Source organism: Lipophrys pholis (genome assembly GCF_963383615.2).
Source record: "Lipophrys pholis genome assembly, chromosome: 17".
Classification (NCBI taxonomy): domain Eukaryota; kingdom Metazoa; phylum Chordata; class Actinopteri; order Blenniiformes; family Blenniidae; genus Lipophrys; species Lipophrys pholis.
In genome coordinates, this window is record NC_137643.1 from 13,916,406 (window position 1) to 13,934,397 (window position 17,992).

A 17,992-nucleotide genomic window follows, 5' to 3' on the forward strand; every position below is an offset into this window, starting at 1 on the left:
AAGAAAACCCAAATAGCACTTCAGATGAATCTGTACCACCAAGTGCTTCATTTACCTCCCATTCACAATCCTTTTGTGTGTGATCTCGCAGCCATATAATCTGTCAAAATCAGGATTCTTCAGCCGTGTTGCTTTTTTAAGTTGTGCAGAGGATGCGTTAAGAGCTTTTTTTGAATGACACAGGATGTTAAGATGGAGATGAGGAATGAAATGCAGGAGCGAAGACGTGGATTGCAAGGAGGGGGGAATCATCAGGAACTCAAGCAGGAATCAGAACTTTTCGTCTTCTTACACGCTCACTTAAAGACTCACTTCAGTCGGCGTTATGTCATTTTTAAGCAAAAAGCTTGCACCTATGTGTCAGACAAGTGACTGGAGCAGATGTGTGAAGCACATGCTGCAGCTGAGAGGTCAGTGAGGGTTTGGTTCAGTGTGGAAATCAGTTGAATCGGCGCCATTTTAGGAACAAACTTCAGTTTTTGCCTTTTAGAAAACAGGTGGCGTCAAAAGAGTTGATCAAATGCTAATCTTCTGAATGAACCACTCAACAATCCTCAAAACAGAAAAGTTAATATAGAAATGATATACATACAAAACAACAGGTGTTCAGGCAAAACAAGAAACTTTGTTTTGTCACTTTAAGAGATGCTCAAATCTCACTCTGCTAACTAGCAGGCATTACATGTTCATCTTCTCTGTTTCTGACACTAATTATTGATAGATTCAGGTCAACTTCAGGCTGGAGAGACACTCTATTGTCTTTAAAGTTATTTAGTGAGATTCCTTTTGAGTGAGAGCAACCATGTTTGAATTCCAGGGCATCCGGTGTAAAAACTGATGGAGTATAACGTGTGAGGTTTACTATTGCAACAACACATCATCGGTAGGGGGACACTAACATGTCTCACGACAGTCTAATCTCAGCTCTATTAGAGTGGGGGAACAATCCGACGCTTGGTGAATTCTGCTTGACAATGATAGGAAGAGCCGACGTCAAAGGATCGGAAAGCGACGTCGACTTGCTGTAGTTAGGCGATTAAAAGGGACTGGCTAAATAGACACAGTACAATTAAAGTGTCAAACACCAAACTTCCTAGCAATGCACGCAATAGTTGTCCAATGTTTCACTCAAAACCACAAATGGACAAAGATTGTGCATCATGAAAATAAGTGAGCTTCAAGGTGGGGAGCGAGACAAGACTCAGGTGTGCACATCAGGGGAAGGCAGCTGATCAGCACGGAGAGCAAACGACAGGAGGTGCGACACCTATAACAAGGGTACAAGTAAACGATGCACAACTAAACCCCACCAAGAGTTTAAACTGCACAGGGACCTGCAATCACACAGACAGGACAAGTTCAGGGGCCACATACAGGTCACTGATCACTAATGGTCTGGGCCAGTAAAGTGACGCCATAACCATCTATGAACAACTATAAATCTGATCGCTTTCCTTTTGTTTTAGAGCTAAAAATACACGTAAATGAAAATTCTGTTTGTAATCTTTGATAAAACGTTCAAAAAGTTGCAAATCACCAAGAAAAAACAAATCATCAGCATAATGCTTATTTTTAATGTTGCTTCCAAATTGCGATTGGAATGTAAAAATACAATGTCTGTTCAATTTGATTGCAGCTAATTTTGCACATACAATTGTGAGAAATTACTCAACTTTTCCCTTTTTGAAACGTAGAAAAATTTGAGGTCAAATTTTCTTTGCATTTTTTTGCACTTGTATGTTTGACACCCCTGATTTTGACAGACTGAAAGGAACTGGACTTCACTGAGACACAGGGCAGGTATTTAAACAGGACTTCTAACTTCACAGATTTTGATAGAATATTTCAGACGGTTTCAGAACTTCAATTTCCAAGGGTCTACTCTCCATGGTCAGGACTTTCCCCATCACCCCCTAGTAGAGCATGTATAGAAGATGGATGGATACAGGAATATTAGAATGACACACAACAGATAGGACGAGAAGAGGAACACATTAGATAGACTACAAACCAATATGCAACTACTAAAAACCTGGTTAATGAAGAAGAAGTCAGGAGATTAAACACTAGAAGACCTGCCGTTGACTGATAGAAGCTGCTCCACTACAGTATCGCTAAAGATAAGGAACAATTACTAACCACGATCTTTAACCTCACCTCGACAGTGACACAGAGAGTTGGCAGAGCCTCAAATAAATATTGATACTCTGTTAATGTGTTTATGTGCATCTGCATGTGAGACGACTTCAAAATGTTTGGTTTTTTTATCCCCCCAGCTCTTCTTTAGCAGCGGTGAGTCATCAAAATGCTGTCGTAGACCTGGAGCTACAGTCAAGCAGCTCAGGCATTCAGAAAGCGGGGCAAAAAGTAAAGCGTGAGCACTGATGCACATTTCCTACCAGCTGACTAAAATATTGACAAAAAGGCTAGTAAGTCAATCACAGACTCATTTCCTGGAACTAGAATTATGAGAACATGCGACAGCTGATTTTTCTAAAACAAGATGCGTCCATACATTTATCGTCTATACTGCTTTATTCAATTGATGGTTGTGGGGCCAATCCCATGTGACAGATGGTAAAGGCACTGTACACCCCTGGACATGTTTCCTGAACATCAGGGATTGGAGTAAATCTATGCATGCGCAGGAAAAACATGCAAACTCTGTATAGAAAGGCCCACGAGCTGGGGATGTCGATGCTATGAGGCGAGAGTGCTAACCGCTACACTACTGCTAAGACAAAGTGGGAAAAAACAATAATTAATGAGACATATGAGCCCAATTTCAGTTTCATTGAAGCCATGAATTATTGACAATTGAGCATATCAAACACACGGGATTTGTTAATTCTACACAACTATCCTTGTCAATTTAGTGTGTGTTTACTGGATGATAAAATATAAAAACAGCAACAATAACGCTCAGTTAAGACATACTTTCCATAAAACCCTGATTTGCTTCAAAGTTTAATCTCAGGTAAGATACTGCGACACACACACAGTAAAGTAGTCGGTGCTTGTGACAGTATCAGTCTCGGGATTTATCCTATTCATAAAATATTTAAAGGACATTCCATAATTAAAACTTGTCTGACAAGCAAGTCACATTTTGGTGGAAATCTTTCAGATCTGTGTATCAGAGAGGAGAGAAGGAGGGTTGGGATTCATGACTTGCTCGCCGACATGGCAAAGGGTGAATAATGGAAATATGGTGCAGCGATTCAGTATTCTTCTCAGTAGTTGTTACACTGGTTAGACAAATCAAATTACATAAAATAAATAAATAAATAAAACACTAAAAAATATACAGTACTTTTTAGGTGAATGCCACACAGATTTGTATGATGAGAAGTCAGCTCTGCGGAGGTCGGGTCTTTCAGCGGAGGATCTGTTTAAATGCAAATTTGTTTTCTCCTCCTCTCATCAGCCTCCTGGTTTCCACAATAAGTGCGGTCGCAAGATTTTGTAATGATGAAAAGGCCTGTAATTTTCTCCTGCTGTGAATCACACTCTTCACATCTACAGTGAGCACAAGTGCAAGAGGAAATACTGACAAGCAGGAGGCTGTGTGTGTGTGTGTGTGTGTGTGTGTGTGTGTGTGTGTGTGTGTGTGTGTGTGTGTGTGTGTGTGTGTGTGTGTGTGTGTGTGTGTGTGTGTGTGTGTGTGTGTGTGTGTGTGTGTGTGTCTTCTCCATCAGGCAGTGAAGCTGAGGGACTGCATGGGAAGACGAATGTGGAGAAGAAGACGCAGAGTCTCTCGCAGCTTTGTGCTTTCTATTGCCATTACACCATTTTTACACACAACCCTGACGTGTAAATTGCTGCTTTTGACTACACTATTGTGTTTAGGTGACAATCTCATGCTGGCGGTAAGTAAGCACTACTATTACTCGGATGGAGCAACGGCAGCCCCCGTTTGGGCTCCGTGTGCTGCAACCTCAACATGAAGGGTTAAGACCTCCAAAGAGGATTTTATCCAACATTCACCTGAACCGTAAAATTATCACATTTGAGGAAATCAAACGTTATTTCTGTTTGTGCTAATATTGTGTTTCAATTGATTTAAAGCAAGCAAAACAGAATTCAAATGAAAAAAAAAAATGTTTTAAAGCAAGAAGCATCTTTTTTTGACATCTTCTCTGAGACAATAGCAAAAGCCACACTTCAAAGAAGCATCTTCCCTGAATTGTTCGACTTTGTTTTAGTTTTGACATCAACTGACAGCCTCTGCCGGCAATTACTGCAGCACACAACATTTCAAAGCTTTTCTTCACTTTCAGTCACACTAAGTACAATAATGACAACTCTTCAACGGAAAAAAAAAAAGGAGTTAATGTCCTTTGTGTCTTTCTCATTTGTTCTTCCATTACTCTATTTACTGTAGGAGTCACACCATCCAGTCTCAGCCTTTTAATTCCCCCTGTATCTACCTCTTCTCTCAGTGTTCCTTACTGTCTGTTCTGATCTGTGTTTGTCATCGTGTCTCATCTGTTTCTGGGGTGAAAACAGCGCCCGTGTCACATCGGGGGAAACATCATATAAAGTCTTTTGATTGACAGACGTGCAAAAGGTCGCCTCGCAGAGCCATGACAGGTTAGTCCGGCTCAGGTGTGCAGGTCAGAGTCCTGAGCCTCAATATTAAGGAACATGATGAAAGGTGTGACTGTTGTGAGCAGTTTAAGATGACGGGGGTCCTGATGTCTCATTGATACGTTTGTTGTGAAGTCAGACGAAACACATTTTAGGTCTCTGTTTTATGTTTGAATTTAGAGGCAAACATTGCAATAGAATGTTATTTAACTTTTTAACAAAAAAAAAACAAAAAACTAAACATTCAAGGATGTCACTAAGCCCAAGTCAGTCTTTTTATTTAACATTATGTGGGCCACATATCCTCTTGAAAGCCCTTCCCCAGCCGTTTAGCATGCCCTAGTTCTGAAGAGTAAATTGAATAACTGAAGGCATAGCCAGGTTAAAGACATTACCAACCTTTTAGACTCTATGCTGGATGCAGCACGAGAAGCCCAATAATGGGTGGATATATGATTCAAGCAGTCAAACTAATGCCTCATAAAGCATCTGAAAGTGCCAATATTTCTGAAGAGCGTGTTACAGTCATGACAGAAGTTATTCACAGTCACTGTCAATCAGCTATCTACTGAGTACAAATGCTTATCTTGCAAATTAAAGTCATTTCCTCATTTAATGCCGTTATTCAGGAGGAAGGTAGGAGGATGCATAATGTATGAATGGCTGTACACACAACACTTCCAGGAGAGCAGTACGCAACACTCAACATTTCTATAACAAGAATAATATTGTGAATAGAGAGCTATAATGGGCTTAAAGTTTTGTTGTATAATCTTAGTGGGATGTGAAGTGCTGCGAGACCCCGGTTTGAGTTCAAGCTGAGAGGAGTTTCTAGTTCATATTGCCTCCCATGATGTCCTCTCGCAATCCTCATGGCATGCTCATAAGGTTAAATTGTGCCGATAAATATAGTATGTGTGTGTGGATGATTGTCTTTGGATTGGAATTGGTCCTGTGGTGAACTGGTACCTCACCAGGGTGAGCCAGGATTGTCTGCAGCTCTCTGTCACCTTAATGTAATGAAGCAAAGTACTAAGTCTTGTGAAGAAAACAATGATATTTTCTTTCATTACTTTTGAAAATTGAATGAGCAGACTGATTCGTCTCTTCTACACATTGTAAATGTGTCTGGGTTTCGACACTAAGGTTCAGTATGTCTAATCTAATCTTGGATGTTTCATTAAGATGTCTCTGACTTTGAATGGAGGCTGACTTGCAGTAGTGTTGTGTTAACACACCCGGTCAGTGGAGGTAGATGCAACTTCACCAGGGGCAACTCACGCAAAGTCCCCGAGCTTTATGAATATCTGTTTTTGACGATAGAGAGAGGGGCTGCCAAATGAAGAGGGAACGACAAAACCAGGATTTCTTTTTCAACTGTGAGTTCAGCCGGAAGCTGTTGAAAACGCAGGTGAAGTCCCACTGTAATCTGGGGCTTAAAGCAATACTCGCGGACTTGTTGCATACTTTCACTAAAACAGTAGCACAAGATCAAATTTAATGCTAAACTCACTTTACTGAACACCATCAGAAATATGGGTAAGAAATGGTTTAGTTTAGTTTTAGAGTCGGAACCTTTTGTCCAAATCGCCAAACTTTTCCTGTTGCTAGTAGTTATACCGCTTCTTTATAATACCGCTAAATAGGAAAGAGATATAAATCCTTACTATAAACAGGAATATTAAACACATTTCTAGATTTTTAGACTTTTAATATTTAATGATTTGAGGATTTAATTGTAGCCCACAATGCAAATGGATTTGGTGTAATGGAAGTAATGAAAGGAAGAATTTCATTGTACAGGGGAACATGATTCCAATTGATTATGAAAACTTTGACTTGACTTGACTTGACTTGGACGGATCATTGAGCAATTTAAGCACTTCCCCCCTTTATTGTTGACTTATTGCTAAGTGGTATCATCTCTGTCCAAGCTAAGGCAGTATTAGAACCACCTTCTCGACCATAAATACAGCACATTGTTTGTTTCTGGCCGTATGTGCCACATAAAGTGTGCACATGTTTGAGTAGGGGTGGAGCCGAATGTGTTCAAACACCATTTTGCCAGTCAAACAATATTTTGTTAACCTGGCAACATAATGACTTTTTATTCTCTTTTCATCGCAGCACTAAGCCCATTTCTAATTATTCTCTCTTCATCCTCCTCAGTGCCGTGACTCCGACAACTCAAGAAGGGCCTGACACAGCTTCTGTAAAGTCTCTGCACTGTTTCCCACACACACACACACACACACACACACACACACACACACACACACACACACACACACACACACACACACACACACACACACACACACACACACACACACACACACACACACACACACACACACACGTTCAACGTGTCAAATTCACACAAAGCTTTGTGCTCTCGTATTGGAGGGATGTCGTGGGTTTTTTTGTTCTTCTGAGGAACGGAACAAGCTGGATTTTGCTCGAGTCGAATTTGCCCTGTCTAGAAAACTGGTACATTGTCTTGATAATTAAAAGAAAATACTTGATAATGGATTAAAAGCTTTGTTGTTGAATAGAATTAATATGATACGTATGCAACAGCATCTCCTCTTTAAAATACCTCAGTCTCATTGAAAGCATATCAAGAAATAAATTCTGTTCTTCCATGTGCGTTGCTTTCAGTAGTACTACAATCGTACAGTAATCCGATGCCTACAATACCATGTTTCTGTTAATGCAGGTAGTTTTCAGAGTTAATCATTTTAATGTAACTATATGAAAACTACAGATCACCGACTACAAGCTTTGGCATTAGCCTTGTATTACATTTATAAAACAAATTCAGTATATGAAGAAGAGAATCCGGAATTCCAGAGGGTATCAACTCATATTCTCACTCTGGTTTGGGGCCCACCAGCTCAAAAAGTAGTTAGAATAATTATTCATTAAGTTCCAAATACTGGCTTTGAACATATGCAGAATGTACATGACATCTATTTTTAGTGTTACCAGTGAGGTCCAGTCCACTGCCCTGTAAGTCCTCGGACCACCAGGAAGCCTTGGATCACAGGTTCGCTTGTTCCACAATGCACAAGTACATTAAGCTGTTTCCCAGTAGGTACAGTGGTAGCCAGTTCTCTCACAAATATCCACCTGTTCATTTGTGTGTTTTTGGGGTAGACACTGAACCAGTTGTTATTGATGGTGGATTGCCAATAGTGTGTGTGTGTGTGAGCGTTAAGAATTGATGTGACTAATCATGCAATGACATAAGTCAAATTGTTTAAAACAATGCTTTATAAGTAAAAGAAATGTAAAGAAGACAAAACTATTTCCTATCCATGTACCGGTAGGTAAGATTGTTTTTCTTTGTTCTTAGATTTTGGAAGTTTTCAGTGTGAAACTCCTTTTCACTCTCAGTGTCTTAAAGCGACTTGATTTCTCAGAACCTGTCTGCTGTCTTTTGTGTCCTAAAGCTTATGTTTCCCTCTTATCCCCCTGTAGGGAAATTATGTTACATTTTCTTTGTGTCCACTTAAGCCTGACTGTCACTGATGGAGTTAAGTATCCTTGCACGGTAATTGACAATTTATTTCCGTGTGTTTGCCTCTTGATTTGTGGAGTCAGATCTGTCAGTCAAGCTGGGTGTGGTTTCCATGGGGATACAAGAGTGAAAGTAGGCATTTCCTCCAACCAGTAGCTAAAGGAAATTACCTGTGGCCTCTTTAATGGGGTTGCTCAGGAGAGGTGTTTATCCTAAATTGTAATTGTGTCAGGTCTTAACCGCCAAATGTTTTTTTTTTTTTTAAAAGGATATTTGATTGTTGCAGTCAGAGCTCCCCCCGGTAGTAAATGGAAAAGCATGATTCAGATTTTAAAGTGGGTCTGCCATTGTGAATGTTTGTGTGCATACTTAATCTTGACGCAACCCAATACCCCCCGACGTCGCAGAAACACGGTGAAGCTAAAGTGTCAGCTCCAGTTCACCTTCCACTTGGCCCCTCTTCAACACTGGAGTGCAGAGACCCAGGTGCAGTCATGACGTGCTTCATGCAAAGCTCTACCTCCTGTCCTCAAGACCACCTGCTCAGCTCACTGACACTCACACTCACACACACATGGCTGCCTCGGATAATGCGAAAATTACAACACAGGTGACTTCAGATGCACTGGCCAGTACCAGTGTGGATGTTGATCCAGTTTGACTCTCCATCCTCACTATGGGAACGTGTGTGTAGGAGTAAATCCTCATTTAGATGCTTGTTAATTTGTGCGCCTCAGTTAAAAATGTTGGAAAGTGGGCCGCCGAGGAAGAAAACATGACCTGCTTGAATCTCAATTCACTGCGTGGATTAAATCAACTCTCATCATTGCTGATCTTCCGTGAGGAATGGGATTAATCAATCAGAGACAGTACATCTATGGCCAAATTAAGCTCTGTGCTCGTCATTGCACGCGTAGCTCAATGGTTCTGATGTTATTTTGAGTTGAGTGGGTGGCTTTCATCTCAGAAAGAAAGGAATAAACAAACATTAAACTTCACCTTAGATTCATAAAACTGGTCATTTTATGGGGCATTAATTAAAAAAGACACATGACACATTCCTAGAAAAATGAACAGAAGTGTGTTTATTTTGTGATTGACTGGCATCACCGTGAATGCCTCTGATGAAGTGAGCTTGAAAATGACCTTGTGAGTCAAATAATTCAGAATATTTATATGACATCTGAAAAAATCATTGTAACTTTTGCAACAACAAACTTACGATATAGACAAATCTCCACAACAAGCAGTACTTTCAGTTGACGTTGAAGCAATCATTTCAATCTCTTGAAATTTCATGAATTCTTTGAAAATCTTGCATTCCTGTTTACTCCGGAATGCTGCACCCTATTTTCAAAACTCTAATTCCATCAATAAGTTGAGGGTTGTTGATGTTCACAGTTGACTGGGCCTGTGTCACAACAGCAACAACAAATTGTACTTTAACAACGGTCATAAATCAGGAAATGAGATTTCACAATTGTCCAGTGGCACATTTACCATCATAAACAATCTGACAGATTGACTGAATGGGAAATGCATTTACTGTTGGTTGAACTTTCTCTTACAGAGAGCAGAATTTGATGCTTTACTAGATGGTTGGTAGATCCTTGATGCTGGGCCTCCTGGAAGCTGCTGGAAGCCATCATTTCTGTCCTCATCTAAGAATATACAGTAGAGATGAAGCCGAAGTTAGAGGTGACAGGTAATACATACACAATGATGAGTACAGGTATAAGGTAGAGAACTTTGATCATTGTGACGTTCATTACTAGATGCGGGCCAAATTGTGACCAAACACTCTGACGACCAAGATATAAACAGGAGTTTATATTTAATAAAAAGAAAAACAGTGTATGTGTCATTGTGTGTAAAACTGAAGTTTGTGATGAATGTACCAAAACATCAACTGCTGTTAATAAAAGCATAATGCCATATATTGAGCGACAACTTAAAAACCGATGATATAACAAGCACGCTGCATGTGACATTCAAACATTACAAGTGTGCTCCTCTGTGATTGTAGAATAAATACAAAATTTTAGAAAAGCCAGTTCACAGCAATAACACTGGGTTTAGAATATGGAATAAATTGTTTATGTGCCATTATTGGAATTAAATCACACTCACCCTCACACAAGTTGAGGAAACCTTCAAAACGTGGCAACCTCATTACATTCTGCACAGCGGTTTTTGAATTCTGAGACTTGCCTCCAATCGAGGATGTGGGAAATTTAAGGGGGCATAGCAACAGGGGAAATAAACAGATAAACTAAATATGATTATCTAGTTCATCACTTTGGTATCTACAATGAGAGAAGAGGCAGCTTATAATGAATAACGATGCTACTACTTAGCCATACTTGTTTACACTGCCTGGCAACGCACATCTCAGCCATGACATCAGAGTGGCAATCTGGTGTTTTATGTTCAGTGAGAGGGGGCTCCAATACGATAAAACAAAAACCTGCTTTAAAAGAACTTGCTCACACTCTCGACAGGACTGAAGAAATTTATCTTTTTTTGTCAGCACAACTCCATTACAAATGTGTGGTGAATTGAGGTTGTAAATCATAAAAAGGTTTACTGTTCACTTTTGACCTTCACTAATCCCTGTTCTGTAGCCCTTGCAGACGCTGCACTGCTCTTTGCTGCCCTCACATGCTTCTTAAAGGAAATTTCTTTCCCTTGAGAAATAAACTGAGACACCCATATATGCTCCAGGAGTCTATCAAAGGCCGTATCCCCAAAGCATTGGCTCCATGAATCAAAGCATATCCGAGCTGGAAAGAAAACCCATCCTGAATTGTACTTGTTCTGCAGAACGATGATCTGATTTATGTGAATACAGGAAAATTCTGCTGGAAGGGTTGATATCGTGCCATGCAGCAGACATACATACAGATAGCCACACATGTATTACCTGAGCTGCTGGCTTCCAAAGCAAGGTATCCATCCAGCAAGGAGCTGAAGCCAGTCAGCCCTCCCATAGCAGCATAAGGAACATCCCGGCCTACAGGCCGACCGCGTGCCTCCCTCTCTTGTTTTGTCTCAACCTGCCAAGAAGATAGTGCAACTTGATAACTGTAAAAACAAATGTAAACCACAAATCTGTATCTGGCATCAGTTCACGTTGCTCCAGATGCTTGCTTTTGCTGTCTGACCCAGCTCACCAGAGTCTGGTGGGCTGAACTGGGCTGGCCACAGCCACAGGTGTAGGGACTCTGGAACCCAGAACAGAAATGACCTAAAAGAAAAAAAAAGATTTAAGAGGATAAAGGTTTGTGAAAACTCCACTTATACTCTGGGTGAGGTGCTCGAGTGTGAAATAGATTAAAAATTTGTGATTTCACACTCACACATTTTGCAGAAGTGACCGTCAGCTTCACTGTGCTCCTGAGGTAAGTGTTTACATCTGCAGCGGACAGGGTTTGGTCCAAGACGAGGAACATATTGGTAGGCAGTGCAGCAGCATCCCCTGACCTGGCATGGTAGCGATATGGGTCTCTCCAAGGGAATCATTTCCCAGTCTGTCTTATGCTCCTTGTACCTGAGTGATATAAAATTATTCTGTCACTTCCTGTGTGAGAAGGGAGAATGATATATGACGTCCTGAGTGATGGCATATGTATTACCTGTGTGCACAGAAGCACTGTGTCTCAGGGCCAATGAGTTTGCAATCAATACTCCCTGGAACACCAAAGCTTACATACAGTCTGTTTTTCATTCGTTGAGGAAGGACTTTTTTCTTGTATTCTTCATATTGCTCTGGAGTGAACAGCTTTCCACCGTCATCATCACCCACAATCCTTGAAAACAAACCACCTTGAAAATATAGATTCTTGGCAGGATAACAATGAACTTAAATAACTTGACTTAAAAGGAATTATATGCTGTTTATGTCTGTATTGTACAACAGTTGTTGCATCAGGTCCTCACTAAACAATTAATTCATGGAATCCCGGAGATATTTTAGAGTTAAAACAAACCTTCTGTACTCCCAGTAATCGTCCACTGCTTTTAAAGCTGATTCATCGACAGGCACTGGCTCCATCGTCCCAGATCTAAAAGTAATAGCTGCAGGGTTTTCACCTTGTTCACCAAACAACTTCTGTTTATCAGCGGCTGTAGAGTTGCCACGGAGACGATTTTAGAGGTCCCTCTGACGGCCGGAGAGTGAACTTCATAGAAATGTATATTTAAAAAAAACATAGATATTTTTGTATCAAGTTAGAAACAGAGTCTATGTGAAACTGTGATAAACAAAATTTTATCTTAAAAAAATATGTAATGCAACGAGGATAACTGTGGATGCAACTACATTTCCCATGATGCACCGGGAGTGACGCAGGGCAGGAGACGTCGACGGGAAACCATGACGGTCAGCGCTGTGGCATGCCTCCGGCTGTATCTGCTGACTTTTTGCATGCAGGGACTGAACCGTCTCCAGAGAGCCTGGGGGGCGATGTCTACCGACGCGGAATGTCGTCTGATCGTCAAATGCGGACGCTAACTTTTTAAGAAGGCGAACGGTGGGCTGTTGAGGGTTTTCCCCCCTCGGTGGCGGCGGCAGCCCCGCTTTGACCCCCGAACAACAAGCATCTTTCAGTGTCACCGAGCGGCAGCTGTTGTGTCCTCTCCGCCTCGCCGCCTCTCCGCAGCGGCTACATTTCCGCTCCAGTGTCGAGGTAGCTTCTGGGCTGACCTACCAGCTTCTGAAGGGTATGCTACCTGCCTTCGAGGATGTTTGGCGTTGTTTGTCGTAGCGTTGTCAAGCTAACGTGCGCACCCCGAGAGGGCTCCAGTTCACCGCGAGCTCATGCTAACATTCACTTTCAAATCCCCGCTTTATCAATCTAAAAGTCTCCAAAGTAAGTGTAGAAAATGAATGCAGCTGAAGTTCATCACGGCCTCGGTTTACTTTTCATGTCGATGCAACTTGTCATTGTGTGCTTGCAACCAGATCTCCGGGCCAACTCGCGATCTGCTCGTATCTCGAATTACAACGCAATAAAATTCATCTCCACCCTGATAGTTCATGTTTATCCTCCGCACTCTGAGGAGTTTCTGATTATAAGTCAGCTGGCGAGCCTGACCGCTATTAAAGTCACATGTGACAGCTGTTATGGTCACTAGTTAACCTCAAGATTAGATATTTATTCTTTGAGACGTGCCTTTTTAAGTCAGCCTCCCTAAACAAGTGGGACAATGTCCGAGTAAACATCTTCTGACAATGTTTGATTTCGAACAGTTGACTGAGGGTGGGTTTGATCGGTTGGTTTCTCTTCCAAATGTCACAATTTAGTTGTAATACCTTGGAAGAAAGCCTATGAGAAAGCAGCTCAAAGTATTTTCTTTTTGAATTAAAGCACAAAAGCAAACCATATTCTTTATCTCAGCTCTGCTGTGTAAGTTTAGTCCTGATCTGAAGTAATTTGATCACACGAGTGCTGACATATGTGGGACATTTATACAGTTCTGTTAGTATCACTTGATCAATAGCAGAGCGACTATTATCATTGATTCTGCACATCACTACAGATAAGAGGTGTCAGACTCATTTTCGTTGGAGGCCACACGCAGCCCAGTGTGTTCTCAGTTTGGCTGGATCAGTTTAAAACCAGCATAGTAATACAAAATAATGAAGTCTCTAAATGTTTTCCCTTTGTTTTAGTGCAAAGAAATACAAATGCATTCTGAAAATGTTAACATTTGACATACCTAAAGAAAAAAATTAATTGCTTGTTCCCTATCTTTAGCTTGATCTTGGTGAAAGTCTGTCACTTCTCACCTTTAATGGACACATTTCAAATAGCCATTTCATTGACGCTTTGTGAATTGACCACTCTGCAGTCTTGCTCCCCGAGCCAGTTTTGGCCCTCAGTCCATATGTTTGACACCCCTGATTAAGATAAACACTGTGAATTCAAGCAGCTGCTTCACCCGCAATCTGAACTAATACCAGTTCTTCATAGTCTTTTCTGCATAAAGGTCTCTGCTGTTTCTTCCTGACTCCATCTGGTTAGCTTGTGAGGCAGAAAACATGGGTGTAGTTTCTTCTCAGGTTTAGAATGCAAGTCATAGTGCAGCTGCATAGCCAAAGTACAAGTTAGAGATTGTGAAAGTGGACGTTAGTCTGCAGACGTTCAGAACACACGTTGCTTCCTGCCTTGCTTCAACGTTTCCACTCTCATCAAGTGTGTACGTCTTACTTTCTCTTCCCTCTCTTGTCATTCTCTGCTTGTTACAGTTTTGGCCAGGTCGTGTGTGTGTGTGTGTGTGTGTGTGTGTGTGTGTGTGTGTGTGTGTGTGTGTGTGTGTGTGTGTGTGTGTGTGTGTGTGTGTGTGTGTGTGTGTGTGTGTGTGTGTGTGTGTGTGTGTGTGTGTGTGTGTGTGTGTGTGTGTGTGTGTGTGTGTGTGTGTGTGTGTGTGTGTGTGTGTGTGTGTGTGTGTGTGTGTGTGTGTGTGTGTGTGTGTGTGTGATCACTTAACAGATTCTGTTACATTTCTTTTCATAATTTATTCTCCCAGTTCCATCGCCTCTTTGACCTCAATAACAACTGACACTCCCACACCCAGGGGAGACTGTGGGGAATGAACTTGGTGACAAAGTTGTGAAAACTGAGAAATGATCGCCTAAAATCCTCTGCATGAGTGCGGTGTACTCGGGGGCCATTTGTCAGTCCAATAACCATTGTTGCGGTGGGATTAAAGAATGAATAGCCCCGCCTGGTGCCGTGTCTCCTATCTGGAGCTGTAATGTGGGTCCTGTGATATCTAATAATCGTGTTTCTGGGCTAACAGGGCTGAAAGACATTTGTTGATGAGTGGCCTATCGTGAACTCTGACCCAAAGCAGCCATGAAAGCTGTTCATAGTAACAATAATAACAACAATAATAATTGTCTCCAAAACCTCCTCTTCCTGGGCAGTAATGACAAAAGTGAATGAAGTTCTTCATCCAGGGCTGATATTTGGGTTTGTTTTGAATTGCAGAAACCCTCCCAGTCAGGTTGTTTACTGTTACATAGCTGAGACCTTGAGACCATGACATTGCAGCAGGCCTCACTGAAAAATGAAGCCCCGTGCAGAGAAAAAAGGGATTAAATTTGTCTTTTCAAAATTAATCTGTTTCAGAAACATTGGGACACTGTAAAAAAAAAGAAAACAACAAAACCACGATGCAAAGACTTTCAAATCTTACTGTTTTCTCAAAATCAATTATGGGAAACATCTCAAAAGTTTGAACATCAGCAAAAAAATGTTGTAAATCATGTTTTGTGTCATTTATTGTATCTTATTTGTGTTTTCTTCTACGACAGTCGTCAATGTCTGCGGACCCCCCTGCCTGAACTACTTCGTCCGCCTTTCCCAGAACTGAAGCGCTGCTGGTGTCTGTGGATGTCACTTTTTCATCTGGTTCCATTTCCTTGCTGTTGCTCAACTCTGCTATGTAGTACCGGATGACCGCTGAGATCTCCGTGGATAAGGGCAGCAGAACATTTATTGGTTTCTCCATAACCACCAAGGAGATCGTCAGCCTGACTTCAGGCCTTGCTCGCTCGCTTCCCTCTTGGCTCCCCAGCACCATGCTGGGCGCAGTGCTGCGGAGGAACATGTCCCAGAAGCTGAGCGTGCTGCTGGTGATATTTGGCCTGGCGTGGGGGCTCATGCTGCTGCGCTACACTGTCCAACAGCCTCGACATCAAAGCAGCGCTGAGTTGCGCGGGCAGATCCTGGAGCTTAGCCAGCGATATGTCAAAGTCCTGACAGAAGAGTACCAGAATGGGCCGGGCGGGCCACAAGGAACCTCCATGGCCGGTTACGGTAAGCGTCTTCAAAGAGACAGAAAATACTTGCTCGCGTTTACGAGAAGACTTGAGTTTTCATCTTGAACTTTTAGACATTTAGACATTAGATGTAGTTTAATCTGTGTCTGTTTATGTTCTACGCCAACAGCTGATCTGAAGAGGACTATAGCTGTGCTCCTGGATGATATTCTGACGCGGCTGGTTAAACTGGAGGGGAAAATTGAATTGGTGGTCAACGCCTCCTCGCCTAACGCCTCCCACACCACAGGGGGAATCCTGGCCTCTGCTCCCGCTGCGCTACAGAAAGCCTCGAAGCAGGAGACACCTGGCAGCCACCCAGGGACGTCACGCCTCCGCCCACACGTCTCCAGAAGGCATCGACCACATTAGGAAGGAAAGCCTCCTCATGTATTGATCCGAATTTATCGTCCTGCACATCCCAGTTTTACGACCTCAACCAATGATGTAGCAACATCAGACTGTTGGAAGAGCAATAGCGATGCACCGTGGCATCCAGGAACTTCTCTGATGGGCTGCGTCTCACAAATGTTCAGGCCACCCGGAGAAAAGCAAACAGACCTCTGCAATCTCTGGCCTGTCCATAAACTGATATTTATTTTTGGTACAGAGACAATCCAGCAAATGTTTTTTATATTTTCATTGCAAAATTTATTTCGCTTAAATTTAGTTGTTTTTTTTTCTTAATAATGTTTGAATCTGGTGACTGTTTAAGCAAATGCTTTGAACTGAACCTGATTGCTTTATCACAAAGCAACCTTAAAATGCTTCCCATCTCCATCTCAAACAACTGGACAACTCTGCTTGAACCTATCAAAATGCTGAATTTCATTCTGCTCTCGTATTAAAAATAGGCACATTTTAAGTTGTTTTTTTTTTTTTCCTGCAAGGGGGGAGAGTCTCCTTTAGAATTCCAGGAAGAATAAACTGTCAATTGTTAGAGATAATCCAAAGAATATTGTTTGCACTCCATCTAAAGGCAATACATATGTGTACATGCTATTGTTCTGAGGTTTACGGAGAATATGATTGGACGATTCGCCCCTGGATACATGGGTGAATGTGTTCCTCTGTCCCTCGTGGCATCCAGTGGCTCCCTCAACCCCGTGTTTAGAAATATTTCCATTTAGATGCTGACGGAACAGATTGAATGTATCGTGCGGTCGGTCCTTACCCTAGTAGTGCTGTTATGATGGCGGACCTACTGCCTACACATGTTCAGGGTTCATGTTGCACTGTGACTAGAGATTTTCTAAAAATACAGGGTTCACTCAACTCGGACTTTAGGGATATTTTAAGAGGGGTTGGACATCGTGCTCTGGAATAGCCTTCATGTTGGTTTTCAGCATGTGTCTGATACGCCACCACCTCCTCCATCCAGAGTAGGAAAACCTGTAACTTGCAACTTTTTCCAGCCACGGAAATGGAAAGCTGATTAATAGAAGTTATTTGGAGATTGTGTGGGCGGCAGACTAAGTCCGAAAGAAAAACGTAAATAAAACATGAACTTTGGGTCTTCATGTTGCTGATGGAGATTCAACGGTGTTTAGGCCTCTGGACTGCTTTGAATGAGAGATGCCAAAAATGTTCACCATAATGCTATGATGAGCCAGCCAGCTGCTTCGAGGTAGATTTACTAATAAATTATGTGGAAAAAAAGACTAAAGCTGTTCCCCTGTTTCTCTCTACTATCCTGTTTCTGACAAGCTGCCTCACAAGGCATCTAACCAACATTGTGTTTGTGTATTTTACTGAAAAATATGAGGTATATTGTACTTCTCAACTTCTGGGCCGCACACTGGGTGTAATGGTTAACACTCTCACTTCACGGTCTGTGTGATTCACATGCGCTTTCTGTGCAAATCTGGATTTTCCACAGACGCATTGGTTCCATCCACAGTCCAAAAACGTGCGTTTCAGGTTAATTGTTGTGCGTTGCGGGTGATTTTCCCTGTGATGCACATGCATCCTGTCTGCAAGCACATCAGCTGGAATCGGCTCCAACATCGTTTGATTAAGGGTTCTAGAAAATAGAAAGTTGGCCCCATTTT

At 41.8% G+C, this 17,992-nt stretch overlaps 2 protein-coding genes across 2 annotated transcripts; one reads left to right on the forward strand and one right to left on the reverse strand.

The window, feature by feature from the left end:
- Positions 1-1,317: 1,317 nt before the first annotated feature.
- fam221a (family with sequence similarity 221 member A) lies at positions 1,318-12,167 on the reverse strand (the record flags this gene model as incomplete). Its single annotated transcript, XM_080485139.1, has 6 exons — positions 1,318-1,334; positions 11,037-11,169; positions 11,287-11,360; positions 11,473-11,663; positions 11,749-11,922; positions 12,103-12,167. 6 exons carry the CDS (start codon positions 12,165-12,167, stop codon positions 1,318-1,320), a joined length of 654 nt encoding a protein of 217 aa, XP_080341265.1.
- Positions 12,168-12,463: 296 nt separating this feature from the next.
- ccdc126 (coiled-coil domain containing 126) lies at positions 12,464-17,630 on the forward strand. Its single transcript, XM_080484140.1, has 3 exons — positions 12,464-12,835; positions 15,435-15,939; positions 16,072-17,630. The coding sequence occupies exons 2-3, from the start codon at positions 15,576-15,578 to the stop codon at positions 16,311-16,313; spliced, it is 606 nt and encodes a 201-aa protein (XP_080340266.1). The 5' UTR covers positions 12,464-12,835; positions 15,435-15,575; the 3' UTR covers positions 16,314-17,630.
- The last annotated feature ends 362 nt before the right edge of the window (positions 17,631-17,992 follow it).